Source organism: Mesitornis unicolor, unplaced genomic scaffold (assembly GCF_000695765.1).
Source record: "Mesitornis unicolor isolate BGI_N332 unplaced genomic scaffold, ASM69576v1 scaffold41667, whole genome shotgun sequence".
Taxonomy (NCBI): Eukaryota; Metazoa; Chordata; class Aves; order Mesitornithiformes; family Mesitornithidae; genus Mesitornis; species Mesitornis unicolor.
The window spans coordinates 1-14903 of NW_010196544.1; the positions used below are offsets into that span (position 1 = coordinate 1).

General features: G+C 39.4%; 1 protein-coding gene across 1 annotated transcript; it reads left to right on the forward strand.

Moving 5' to 3' along the window:
- Positions 1-2824: 2824 nt before the first annotated feature.
- Positions 2825-14121, forward strand: NDUFAF6 (NADH dehydrogenase (ubiquinone) complex I, assembly factor 6; the record flags this gene model as incomplete). The annotated part of the gene is made up of 6 exons (XM_010188516.1): positions 2825-2924; positions 3812-3934; positions 8078-8134; positions 9286-9388; positions 12064-12197; positions 14020-14121. Coding segments are annotated over 6 exons (619 nt in total), but the record flags the coding sequence as incomplete, so codon positions are not given.
- Positions 14122-14903: the final 782 nt, after the last annotated feature.

Below are 14903 nucleotides of genomic sequence, written 5' to 3' on the forward strand. Positions count from 1 at the left end.
TTAGTGTCATCTGCAAACCTGCTGAGGGAGCGCTCATCCCCTCATCCAGAGCATTGATAAAGATGTTAAGCAGGACTGGCCCCAAAACAGAGCCCTGGGGAACACCGCTTGTGACTGGTCACCAACTGGATTTAGCTCCTTTCACCACAACTCTCTGTGCTCAGCCATCCAGCCAGTTTTTAACCCAGTAAAGCATATGCCCGTCCAAGCCATGCCCAGCCAGCTTCTCAAGGAGGATGCTGTGTCAAAGGCCTTACTAAAGTCCAGGTAGACAACGTCTACAGCCTTCTCCTCGTCTACCAAGCAGGTCACTTCATCATAAAAGGAGATAAGATTAGTCAAGCAGGACCTGCCCTTCCTGAACCCATGCTGACTGGGCCTGATCACTTGGTTGTCCTTCATAGCCAGGTTGCATTTTCCTTGATAAAACTTCAGATTACAGCTCTGTTTTCTTGGTTACTCTACCCAGGATTTGTTTACTTGTTACTCAGGAGATCTGAGGCTGCATGTACAGTTAATATACAGGTAAAGTTAAATATACAGGTAAAATGTTTTCCGTAACAAAAAACTGTGATCAGAATAGTGAGGTTCCAAGGCACAGAAGCGGAGTTGGTTGAATTTAAACTTTTGTTATTTTTTGTTAAGCCATAAACGGGACTACTTATATAAGCATTCAAACTTAAAAAAATGAAAGCTGATTATGCTATTGGCATCATTTAATTGAAGCTGCTCTTCACAGTAGCTCATATATTGCATGGAAATCATCAGTTATAAAAGTTAAGGAAGAGGAAGGAATTACTATTCAAACAGAAGTAAAACACTGGAGGCTATGCAAGTATCAGCAACTCCTCAGTCCTGAATTTGAGCATCCCACGCAGTAGGAAGAACAACAATTGAATTACACTTTATTAATGTATATTTGTGCAACTCTTTTGCAATATGCAAGGTATCCTTTCTCTTGGGTTTTACTTTTTATGTTGGATAACTTTCACAAGTAGCTTTAAGCGATTTGATTAAAAATATATTTCCCTAGTAGGTGTGTTTTCTGTCTTTGTTTATGATGTCTGCTCTGGAAGACAAGCTTGTGATTTGATGGTATTAGGGAGTTTTGTAATGTGGGAAAAATTCTTTTTAAGACTTGAAAATTTTCATTATACTGAAAGGCCAGTTATGGTCATAACCAAGCTTTCTTCCATCATGTGTAAGCTTGTACTTATTTGACAGGTGAACTGAGAAAACATTCAATACCAGACTTAAGGTCATTCCCTCCTTTCTTCATTTCTTACCTTAGTACTCAAAGAGAGCTGCAAAGGAACATGATGAATAGCAATATCAATTTTAGTTTCTAATCTGAGGCTTAATGGATTTGCTTTTCTACGGTTATGTCCAAGGGTGCACTGTCAGCATAGATTTCACATTTCTTTCTGATTTTTTTTCTTAGCTATTTTTTGCTATGCTTACTTTTTGAGCTTTTTTGGAAAAAAAACCAACAAACAAAACCAACAGGCCAATAGCATGACTAGAAGGAAGACAAATTTCTTTATTGTGCTGCTGTATACTTTGTGTAACGTGCTTCTTTGTTTCCTTTCTGGAAGTAGAGGTGGTTCTGTGTTGATATGAACAGCCCAGGCAAACTGCACAACTGGAACTGTGAAAAAGGTGACTGTAGACCTTGAAGCTCTGCCCAGGGTGGGCAGTGCTGGATATTACTTTAATCAGCCTTGAAAAAATTACTAGGTTTTGAGCTGACAATACTTTGCAGAAAGTGTCTTAATTGAAGGAGGTTTGATGCATCTGTTCTTTAATATGAAGGTGATCTTTAAAGCCTGCTAAAATTTACAAATGCCATTTTTTTGGTGATGCTTCTGGATTTACATCAAACTGTAAAACAAATTTCACAACTGTTGTGAAAACTCTGAGCATTTGCCAGTTATCAGCTGCTGTGTATTGTAGTGGCAAGAATGTCTGTTAAATGTCACTTCCTTTTTGTTTGGTGCTAAATGTAACAACCCTAAAAACTCTTGGTTTTAATTTGGCTTTGCTATCTTTAGCTTCCCTCAGTAGAAATACGAGTACATGTAAGAACAGCAAACTTCATGAAAATGAGTAAATGTGTTTTCCTTGACACCTGCTTCTCCAGACTCGAGACGAAACTTGGCATTGCTGGTCTTGTTCTAATGATGAATTGGGTTACAGGCTTAACGGAAAGTACACCAAAACGTTGTTCAAAACAGGCAGTTTATCTTTTCAGAGGTGCCCAGGTGTTTTTGTTAGCCTCCATTATGTATGATTTTGCAATTTGTGGTTCTGTTCATTATGGTTGTTTTTAATTTAATGGCACACCCAAGTGGCCAAACGGAGGCACGTCACTGTAGTTGGCAGCAGGTTACCTGCAGTGAAACTGCCAAGACCCAGAGTTTGTCTGCTTTGAATGTGACTGCAAATAAGCAAAATCTTACTGGTTAAGCAAGTGCTCTTCTGCCAGGCTCCAGAGCACAATCTTTTAAAGAAATGTGGTTTCATGTTTGGAACAGAAGTCTGAAAGTTGGACAATCTGGATTCTATTTCCAGTTCTGCCACAGACTTGTTCCACGCGTTTAGCCAAGTATCTGAGATCTGGATTTGAGAGGTGTACTGAGAGTTCAGACAGTACCTCCTCGCTCTTGGTGTTTGTCTTATTTTAAAAGCTGCTGCTTTCGCAAAGTCAGAGTTTTGAACTATAACTTATTGCTACTATTTTAGGATTTCAGTGCTAAGTAACCAATAGCACACCCAATTTACATAGAGCTATAAATAATAAATGTGTTTTTTCATCCTTTTATAGGAAGCGTGACTATGAAGGGTTTCTGTGTTCTCTGCTGTTGCCTGCGGAATCTCGAACCTCTGCTTTTGCCTTGAGAGCCTTCAATGTGGAACTGGCCCAGGCAGGTATTAAAATACATTTGTGAACTCTGGAAATGTAAAATAACCATTTTGATATTTTAAATTACACTGGTAGGTGGTGTTTTGCCAAGATTAACTTTTTGTACTATAATGGGCAATGAATAAATAGTGCAATACAAACCTCTAGTTTTGAATGGCCTTTGAAAAGTAGCCATCCTCCTCCAACTTTCCTCTTTGTTGTGCATTTTAAAATGAAATGGTAACAAACAGTCTGTGGTCCTTGATACTCATGTGTGTTTGCATCTATGTCCTGGCTTCAAATGCAGTGTCAGTAAAGTGCAGCTAAATCCTATGTGTAGAAGGTCTGTCAAAAACTTGGGTGATATAATCAGTCCCAGGTCTTTGTTGGCAGCAGCTGGGTAATGCAAAGGCTGCCAGGAGAGAAGTTGGTAATTAAAATTGTGGGAGGGGAGTGGCTGCAGTCTCTCCCCTTTGCTTGGTGATGAGAAAGTGCCAGCGCAACCAAGAAAGTTGGGAATGGGTGCCAGAACAGAGCGATCCAGGAAATGTGCTGACCAAGCAAGATCCGGATCAGCTTCTGTGGGCTGTGCTTTTGGCAGCCCATGGTGCAGCCCTTCCTCGCTGCTGTTGCTACCACTGCTTTTCCTTCTGGGAAGAAAGCTAAGGTGAGGGCTGCCCAGGACTTCATCTCCGTGGATTCCAAAGCCAGGTTGTGGTGAAGATTTTTAATTTATTTTTATTCTTTTACTTTCTAGTGTTTGTATGGTTTATGAGGAATAACCATAAATTCAAAATTGACCACTTGCCCCACTGAGTTTGGCTGTGTCTATTTGTTCTATATTTCAATGTAGATAGACCAAGTGCCCTAAAGACACTGTGAATTTGAGTCCAGATGTATCCTTTCTAGATTAAAGACTCCATAACTCAGAAGACTACAGGTTTGATGCGAATGCAGTTCTGGAGGGAGGCTGTGGAAGGTATATACTGTGATAGCCCACCACATCAGCCAGTTGCTACAGAACTATGGAAGGTAAAATAGACCTTTATTGTCCTAAAATTCACTTGACTAAAATATTACGGTGAGAAATAGTGTCATTGTTTTGTGTGTGCCATGTTGCATATTTAACAGCATTGTTTTATATAAAACAGATAATGTAAATTGTGTTTGTGTCTGTGTGTGATGTTTTAAGTTACCTACAACCAAAGAGCAGAGTTGGAGAAGGAGGATATTTAGGTAGGACCCACTTGGAGGGTCAGACTTCTGTGAACCATCTGCTTTCTTATCTTCTGTTTAGATGAAGGTAAGTTAACAGCAAGTGAAGTGCATAAGTACACTTTCTCGAGCCGGTGCTAGTCCTGCCTGAAGAGATTAAGCTGTGCAAAAAGACAGGAGGCTAAGCACGGATGTTGAACTAGCAAATGAGGTTTAAGGAAAAGCCCAAGATCTTCGTACCTAGTTACTGGATAATAGGAAGAAACTTAATACGGTCTTCTTGCATCAAGAGTTGCTTGATGACTTATTTATGTATTATGTTTTGCACAGATCCTTTTCTGTACGTTGAGTAACAGGGAATGTGCTTGTGAACTGAACAGTTTATTTTTAGCAGGATGCCCGAGTTCTGTAGGCACTAGAACATCCCACATCAAGTACACCTACAGATCCGTTCCTCTGCTGGTCACAGCCAAAGAAACAGAGACTTTCTTGCAAATTGTTTTGTTTCTAATTATATCATTGATACAGTAAATGGATGATTGAAGGTCTGAAGGCAGTGTAAATGCATTTCCCCTTGATGCTGATACAGACCCACAAAATAATTGAGTTGGTCGACATCTCTGGTTGTCATCTAGTCCAACTTGCCACTCAAAGAAGATCTAACAGCAAAGTTAGATTAGGTTGTCAGGGTCACATGGAGTTGAATTTGGAATTTCTTTGCAGATGGAAATTCTACGCATTTCTAACTTGTCATCTTAGGGCTGCAGGCCACAGCAAGTCTTGGACCCTTCCAAGAGAGCAGCTGCTGTGAGGCCTGTACTCTATGAGGTCGGGACTTGCATTTAAACTAAAGATCTGTGCCCTCCTGGGCATGAAAAGCTGCAGTTTGTCTAGATCTCAATAGCTGAATACAGTTAACATAGATGCCATAGGGAGTTAGGTTTATGGACATGCTGAAATGCAGGCAGTGAAATGTGGAGTCTTCATCCAAGCATTCATCTGCACTGTTCCTGTTAAAATCCTGGGAAAAGCAGGACACTCGCACTAATGCTGGGTCAGAACACCGTGGTTCCTGCAGGATTAAAGCATTTTGCTTGTTGCCATCTTGGCTTCCACTCTGCTGCACCTCTGAGACCACAAAAATGAGTCCTTTCCAAATCCTCTCTCAATGAATTTTGGCAGTGCTGAAACTGGCCTCTCCCTGACTCTTCCTCCTTCAAATGTGAAATAAAGCGTAAGTGAGCATTTGTTCCTGTCTGTCAGCACTCACGTTTAGGTTAAAATTGAGATTTAAACAAGATACAGTTTAGCTAAAAGAAAACATAGGTAAAGTCAAGAAGTAAAATAAAAGAAAAACACCTGTCACAGTAACTTTTAGGAGTACCAGAGCTATTCATCGATGTCTCCAGCTCAGATAAAGAGCGTGCCTTAGCCGCAACAAAGCATTCGTAGAGTTAGAATGGAGCCTGGCAAATGTTGTCTGCCTTTTTATGGGATTAAGCGAGTTGAAGATGCACCTAGGGTGATATTTTAATGCAGACATTGGAATGCAGCATTGGTTGTTTTGCATGTCAATCTGTCTGCCTTTGCCTTTTATTTCCTTCTTTCTGTCTCTCTTCCAGCTTATGGCAAACTTCCCAGGAACAAGACCATTTTTTCCCAAAATGCTTTTGCCTACTTTTTGAGGAGGAACTTGCTTTAGTGTAGCTTAACTTATTTTTGTTTCTGAAGATGCTGTCTCAGTTGTCTGATGGAGTAGGTTAGGTACAAGTTAGGTTTGGGTGTGATTTTATATATTCTTTTGACCACTTCTAATTTCAGACTGCTTGTGTATGTATCAATGTGGAGTGAAGATGTTTATTAGCAGAAGAGTAGTTTATAAAAAAAACCCAGCCAGCATCTAAGCACCACATGCCTGCTCACTCTCTCCTCCCCTGGTGGTATGTGGGGAAAAAACTGTAATGGTGGTTGAGGTAAAAACAGTTTAAAAATTAAACAGAAATAATAATAACAAAAAGTGTAAGAAAGAGAGGAAAAATAGAGAGAAATAAAACCCAAGAAAGACAAGTGATGCAAACAAAACCAGTTGCTTACCACCAACTGACTGATGCCCAACCAGTCCCTGAGCAGCATCCCACCTCCACCAACCTCCTTCGTGGTTTATTGTTGAGCGTGATGTCATATGGCATGGGACATCCCTTTGGTCAGCTGGGGTCAGCTGTCCCAGCTGTGTCCCCTCCCACCTTCTTGTGCTCCCCCAGCCTACTTGCTGGTGGGACAGTTTGAGAAGCAGAAAAGGCCTTGATGCTGCTGTGTAAGCACTGCTCAGCCGTAACTAAAGCATCAGTGTGTTGTCAACACAATTTTCAGCACAGATCCAAAACACAGGCCTATAGAAGCTGCTATGAAGACATTCAACTCTGTCCCAGCCAAACCAAGTACAACATTCACATGCAGATAATTCAGATACTGAGATACCAGTCGCAACCCTTCTAAACAGCTAAGACCTCCAGTTATATTCCTTTCTCACAAAACTTAAAATTGATTTTGAAGTGGAAGAAAGAACTGGCCTGTCTCTGTGGTAAGATTTCACCTTACATACGATTTCTCTAAAGGAAAACCAATATGAAACAATCCAAACCGAACTGGTTGTGAAATAAGATATTGAAAAATAATTCAGAAAGTATTTCTAGGAGCTCTGATAGTTCTGAACACTGCAGAGCGCTGGAGTGCGCTAACAGTCCAACCTGACCCGGTGACCTTTGCACTCGAGATGTGATTTTATTTCTACATTTCAGCAAATACCCCAAGAATGACCTATTTGAAGCACAGCTTCACAGATGTTCAAGAATGTCACTGTAATTCTTAGAAAGAAGGATTTGGAAAGATGCCTGAACTCACAAGTATTGCAGATCTGTTAATAGAATTAGCGTATCTTTTGCACAGCATATTCCGTGTATACTCTTTTCTTGCTCTTGAGTTTGTATGAGGACAATTTTGATTTTCAAGAAAAATACTAATTTTCTAATACTGTGTTCCCAAAGTTTTGGATTTTCAAGGATTTCATTTACAAAATGATACTCAAGATGAACAAATGAGAAGCAAAACTGACATTTGTAGTTGTAACTTAAAATTGGCATTTTGACATACTAAGTACTTCCTCAAAGCAGATTTTGTTGAATCTAAAGAAGATCTAGTCTTGTCAGATCCTGAAAAAATATTTACAAATATAATGGATGTAAAGAAGAAGTTGAAAGTGAGCTAAAAAGGCTAAGATTGTGAGAAATCTGCTCCATAAGTTTTGTTTATAAATATTTATGTATATCATTGTGGCCTTTCTGACAGTGTTGTCTGCAGAAGCCAGTGTGTGTCAGTAAGAGGACCAAAGCTAAGTTAAAGTTAAGTTAGAAAGAAGTGGTGCGGGAAGGAAGTCAAATACAAGATAAGCACCAAAAGAAGAATGTGTGAATATGAGGTTCTGTGCGATGCTTTTTTAAACAAAACCATATAGTATTCATTATATTACTTCATTAGGATGCTGTCTTTACAGAATATATTGGTATGTTGTACTGATGGTTTTTATTGCTTGGCTCTGAAGGAAACTGTATTCTCTTTGGAAAGTAGACATAGTGATCTGCAGATATTTTGTGGGACCGTATGAGTCCATGAAAGAATAAATTACTTTCAAAATTATTTTTAAAGAAATGCTTTTAGCTAACTGGCTTGATGTCCAAGATTTCATTTTTTGTGTGCAGCAACTTGCAACATACGCAAGTTGAACATTTTTGTATTTGAAGAAGATTCTCATTTTCAACTGATGTGGAAAATTAGAAAAAATTTAACCCAGTGAGTACAATCCCTGTAAGAAAAGGTTTATACAAAATATATTTCAGCCTTCAGAATGCAGTTCTACTATCACTTTGTATACGTTAACATGAATTTTTTAAAAATAATTTTCAGGCTGTCAAGAGGCATAACTTGACTAAAATGTGGTTCATGAAGATCGTTGATGAAAGAGTAAGTGCCATTCAAAGTCTGATTCTGTTTTTAGTCGTATTTGGGGGTTTCCCTCCCTTATTTTTATGTGTTTGTGTGTAAAACAAAATCTTAAGTGATTAATCTTTTCCAGACAGGAGTAGTTCTCTTTAAGAATGGTACTACTGTATTTCCTTTTAATTCTCCCTTGATGCCCCTGCTCATAATTTCTGCTCTTTCTGGCCAGAACGGCTCTGGGTTTTTTTGCTTTAAAATAGATGTAGTTTGTGAGTCCACATCTTTTCTTGTTCCCTTCTTGGATAACCAGTGTATCTGTGCTCATGTTTTCCATTGCTGGTTCCTGATTTGAAGTGGTTACCCCTAGAGGTAATCCATGGGGAGTTACACTTTGATACCTTCTGTATGTAAGTGAGGGAAGTTCCGTCCTATGGGATTAAGTAGTGAGGTCTCGATAGGCAACTGTTAAGAATTCTGGAAAACTACATTTCAATAGGAATAGAAATGAAAAAGAGAAGAGAAACAAGAAGACAAGAAGAAAAACTCACACTTGGTCTCTTTTTGTGCCATTCTGATCCTGCCCCAATAGAAAGGGCATCTTGCATATTGCAGAAAATTGCACAAATCTACATCATTGGCATTATCTTATTCCTCTCCCCCCCTTTTTCTTGTGAAAAGTCATGGATATAAATATCCATGACTCTTGTGATGAATCATGGATATAAAAATCTCAAAAATTAAATGTCCCATCTGAACCTTTGTGCCACACTTTGCTGCTTCTCCTTATCATGGCTGTGGAGTTTTTTCTAAGCAGTGCTGCCAATTGGAGCATTCAAATCACATACATTTTAAAATATTCCCCCTTTTTTGGGAAAAAAATGAAGAATTTCACTGATACAGTGATGCAGAAATTTCTTAAGGTGGTTTTACTGCTAAAGTTGATGTCTCATGAAGTTATACTTTGAGGAAATTCATGGTTGGTTACCTGCAGAGTGTCATTGCTATAAAAGACTTCTTAAGACTGGAATGTTTCAACCACAAAAGCCACTAGGACAGGAAGAATGATGGAGGATGTTATATGTAATAATGGATTAAGCTGACCTGACTGTAGTAATAAACTTGCACAAATAGCAGTTATATTTGCATTTTACTGAAGTTCTGTATTCACATTACAGGAGAAGAATTTGGATGATAGAGCGTACCGTAACATCCAGGAGCTTGAAACGTATGCTGAGAACACGCAGAGTGCTCTCCTGTACCTCACCTTGGAAATGCTGGGTAGGCATTTTCCCCTTTTTAGCTTTTGTTGGTGACTCAGTAGTGCAGATACAAAATTTATTGGTGCTTCAGAAAGCCCGCTATTTTTCCACTGGAGTTTAGTTTCAGTGGAGGTCGTCTTAGGTAATGCTTCAGATATCTTTTGAATGCTTAACCATAAATCCGGACTCTTACTGCGCCTGTCCTAGAACTATGTACTTTCCTTAGCAGCTGCTCAGTGGAAAGCTCATTGAAGTGCAGTTTCCTACTGCTCTGTTCTTTGCTGCTTTGTTTTCTCTTTTCTTGCTCCTATTACAGAGTGTGGTAAATTCAGCTCTTCACGGCATTTTCTGATTATCCCACTTGTCCGAGCTCAAAGTGCTGTAGTTCTTCTGCAGCTGTTTCTGTACTGCAGTGATGTACACTGGTTATCCTGAAGCAGCTGACTTCCCAACCTACACACTTCCCTTGGTGGTGATGTAAATTTGGGGCTGAGTCCTCTCCTTTTCCTCAAAGTAGGTTAACTATCAATAATTGAATAGCTAGAAAAAATGCAACAAAGATGATATGGTCATTGTGGTTAAGAACTAATATCTGTGTCATGTCTAATACAGGAGTCACAGATTGGGAAAGAGCTGTTCATTTGCAGTGAAGAAAAGGGTGACTTTCAGGTGTCTGTTGCATTATTGAAGTATTCCCTGTATGAGCTCAGATGTAAAAGAAATGTGAGAATTATTTCGTAGTATTTAATGTTGTCGTAGCAGTATTTTCCTCTTGCTTATTAGTCTGATGGAAGGTAAATTCTGAGGTTAAAAGAGTTTAGAAAGAAAAAAGAGAGAGAAGTAAAAAGAGACACATGGTGAGCACATTCTTCTTAGGAAGAAATGAGGAACCGATCTCTTAACGTCTGATGTTGGCTTCCTTAGTAGGAAATCAGTGAAATGTTGCAAGTGTCTTTCAGAACTTCTGATTGAGGAAATGTAGGAGTATGAGAAATATCAATGTCCTCCAGTCTGAGAAATGTCTGTGGTCCTGAAGAAGTTCAGTCATGCTTGGGTCACTCCAGACACAAGTCAGATGATCCTCTTCTTGAAAATCCGTTATGGGGAATCTGGATTTTCTAGGTGCCCTATTGTCATGTTTAACTTCTTTTAAATATATCAGTGTAACAGAATATCTAAGAAAAAGTCTCCTTTACTGCCTATTAAACAGTTAACTTCTGTGGCTTTTTCCACAAATGGAGAAATTAATTGAACACAGCCCATTTCTTCTTGTTTCCCATCAGCAGTCTTTCCTAGACTAGGCGGACCTGGTTTCATTACAGGCCTTGTTTGCTAAATTTCTTGTGCTTTTTAGCTTCTTTACTCCTGACCTGTCTCCAGTTTGTGTGTATCGCTCCCAGTAGTAGTGCTGCTTTATTCTTGCTGATTTCATATTAGTTCTTTTGTCAAGCTCATTATGATTGGTAATCTTGTCATCTAAAGTCCTAGTACTCCCTTCCAGCTCCTTTAATTTAATAATATTAATATTGTGCTCTCTGATACATTGCCTAAGTAGTTAGGAGTCTGGTAGTACTCAATAATTTTGTTAAACCCTTTCAGAACCTCACTTCTGGGGTACATTCCCAGGCTGAGCATGAGTCATTGCTAACTCTTATTCTTTGAGCTTTTTTTTTTAATTCCTAGTTATTTGTAAAGCCTGAGCTGTGCAGTCAGTATCAGTAAGTTATGTCCATTAATTCCTCCAAGCCACATTCTACTTTCTGCTGCCATTGCCAAAATAAGTCCATGTAGTCTCCCTGTAGCCACTGCTTTGCAAAGGCTTCTGAGACCCATGCAAGGCTCAGGTAGGCTTGGGCAGTGAATCTGGTATGCCCAGTGTGGTTTTCAGGTGTCAGGCAGGCTCATTAGTCTGTAATTCCTGTATCCGCATTTCTTTCTCTATAGAATGCTGCTTCTGTTAGAGCTTTTGTGAATTTTAATTTCAATTTTCCTTTAAATTTTCATTTTGTCCCGGACCAGTCCTATGAAAGCATTATGGTGTTATGATGGGTCTAAGTCAACCTTGTATGGTGTTGCCACGAAGAACGATAGTGCTGCTCTGGCCCTCTCATCTCTCTCTTCTTTCAGGTCTCACAGTCGTGTGACTCTGCAGTAACCAAAGTTTTCTGTTGCTTTGGTGATCTGATTTGGTTTGCCGTGCTGCTGCCATTGCCCATGACAGCACAAGGGAGGGGGCAGAAATAGGGGTCTGGGGGGGGAAGCGTAGAACTGTTTTCTTTGGCTTCAGCACACTGCTGAATCAGCTGCAGCTGATCATGAAACCATGCTGCAAGCATTAGTGCCTGTCAGGAATCTCACACTTGTATGTTTTTTCTGGCAGGAAAACAGTTCTTGGAATACTGTTGTCCTGGCAGAGGATGTGCCAATGAAAATGAGTTTGTGTGCTGATGTATTGTATCTGAATTGGTGCCACTTTGCTAAGTATAGCCTTTGCAGAACCTGCAACAAGCTAAGATGTGTCTTGCTTCTGAATGTGGGAATCGATGAATTGGCGATTAGTGAACATAGACAGTTCTGTCATGGACCAATGCACTTAGCCTTCCTGAATTATGAGTGAGATACACATCAGGGAAGACTAAACCCCTCAAAAGACCTGACAGTATGTTTCTAAACTTATTACTTCTGCAATTTTAGGTGTGAGGGACATCCACGCCGACCATGCAGCCAGTCACATCGGGAAAGCGCAAGGCATAGTTACCTGTTTAAGAGCAACTCCTTATCATAGTACAAGACAAAAGGTCTTTCTTCCCATGGACATTTGTATGCTGGTAAGAGAAGCAGGTTATCTGGAATTGAACAGTATGGGGTTTCTAACCGTGTCTCTCAGTGCTAGATATGAGGTCATAATTTATTAGGCCAGAAACAGAACACCTTTTTTCTTTATCTTAACTCTATCTGCTGTGGCCTAGTGACATGCCATTGTCATGGTTTGATATCTTCTGGGAGGTGAGAGGAATGACCTTCATGAAACTCTAGCGTATCTGATTATTTATTTTACTTAAATGTGGCACTATTTTAGCTTTCAGGATTTTTTCCATTAATGTGTAAAAATACACGTATGGAATGAGGCCTGTGTTTTGTTGGTTTGGAGTTTATAGTTTTGGTGGTTTTTTTTGTGGGGAGGGGTTGTGGGTTGGGTTTTTTCACAGGGTGGGTATGTGGGTTTTCTCCTTTTTTCTTTTCCTATCTCCAGAAAAGGAAGCACTGGGAGAAATTTTACTTCTGAACAACCTTCTGGGTTTCTCTTTACTACCTTTTCATAAATGTACTGGTGGGTTTGGTTTTTTTGGGGGTTGGGGTTTTTTCATTACTTATTTGATAGCTATAAGCATACATTCAGTACATTGCTGTAGGAGATGATATAGTCCTCTAATTTAAACTGTACCTCTAAGTTGCATTGGAATTTAGCAGATCTTGCAATTTGTGTAAAATGGGATTAAAGCTCATTTTTTCATTAATGTTCCCTGGCTTGATCTGCAGGCATCACAGGTGTTATTCCTTCATCTTCAGTCTTTATTTTTAAATGCTAATGCTGTTCTTTTTATACTTAACCAAAATGTATGTAATTATAGTGATGCTTAAGGCAACTTTATTGGTATTTTCTGAGTATCATTTCAATACAATTGAAAGTTTTGATTTGAAGTTTAGTAATTCGGGTAGTTGCAAAAAACGTAGCTACTGAACTGGGTCACGGTTATAAGACTGCAGAGAGGAGCTGCACCCTGCTTGCAGCCCTTCTGGAACTGGATGGCATGGGAGGCCTTCCAGGTATTTAGCTTTTCAAACATAGTCTGAAAATTCACAGTCATCCCTTGCCATGGAAGGTGTTTTAGAGTGAAACCAAAAGCAGCTTGCATCCCTTCTGTGCAGACTGAGCGTCTTGTCAGCATTCCAGCTGCTGCCAAACATCGCAGAGTTCTGCTGGAGCCTGTGTCTCCTGTGAAGCCTCCCTGCGCACCTTCAGAGAGCTTTCACATGTCTGAGCACTGCTGAGAACGGGCAACTGCTGCAATTCTGAATATACCATATTATGTTGGTCACTAGAGTCAAAGAATAAGTTTGGGGTAGGTTTTTTTGGGCTTTGGGGTCAGGTTTTTTGGTGGTTTTTGGTTAGGTTTGCATTTGGGGTTTTTTTTTGTTGGTTTCTGTTGTTGTGGTTGGTTGTTTTTTTGCAAGCCTGATGATGCACACCAATCTCAAGATAATGACTTGCTTCATAAGCCAGAATGGCTTCTGTGTTAGTTATTACTGGCTTTCTTCTCCTTAATACTGATTCTTGGATTATGATTATAAAAATTGGGCACCTACACTGATCTAAATTCTCAAAACTTTAAAATCTGTCTTGGTTATCTGACTGACCACAAAGTCTTCAGGGATCAGATTCAGGCAGAGTCTGTACCACCTGTTCTCTTTGTTATCTTGATTTTGTTTTTCCAAGTGACTGACAAAAAAAAAGGGGAAATAAAAAAGGAGAGGGCAGTGGCAAAACATTTAGGCTGTTTCAGTCTTGTGTCATTAGTTTGGTTGCTGGGACAGGTTTTTGAGAAGCTAAAATGGATTTCTCTTTTTTATTTTCCTTCCTATGTCTAGCGTGGAGTTTCACAAGAGGATTTCATAAGAGGCAAGCAAGAGAAAAATGTAAGAGATGTAATTTATGACATTGCCAGCCAGGCCCATATTCATCTAGAACATGTGAGTTTCCTTCCCTTTTTTAAAAATTTAAATAAACATAATTGATGCTAATCTTCACAAAGCATTGTGCATATGTGTTGTTAGAAGAGTTATAGCTGCACACTTAATTTCACATATTTTACCTTTAATTACTTTGACAGTTTAAATAGAACAAGCAAAACAAAAAACACTGCACAAAACCTGTAAATATTTTACAACTACTTCATTGTGAATATTATATTTATCTGTATGCACAGGAGGCAGTTCACTCACAGCCAGGTCCAAATGTATACATGTAAATACTGCCTAAAAGCCTTATTACTGGGAGAGAGGCTTCAGCAGACTTTTCGTAAGTGCAAGCATGTGCCAGCATGGGGTCAGCAGCATAGGAAGCACCTCTGTGTATGGCACTTAACAGCACAATGAAGCAAAGTCCTGCTCGTTTTTCTTTATGCTCTTATTTTAGCTGCACTTTGAATTGCTTGTTCGTACGTATTACAAAAGCAAAAGGAAGTTTCATCTGCAATGTTTGCCTTTATCTGGAAAACAAAGCTTGTAAGAAGCACTGTAAACAGTTTCTTATGTCTACGAGTACATGTACACATACACTTTGTATTGCACCCAGTACTTCCAGTTAATGTAGTTGGAAAAGATACCACTTCAGATAAAGAAATGCCAGATTTCTCTCTGCATTTACACCATTAATAAAATCCTCAATTACAGCTTTACCTGTCATCATGGTATTTTATGCTGTGGAGTTAGGAGAGCCCTTCTTCATTTTCGTGAAGGTAAAATGAGGCATT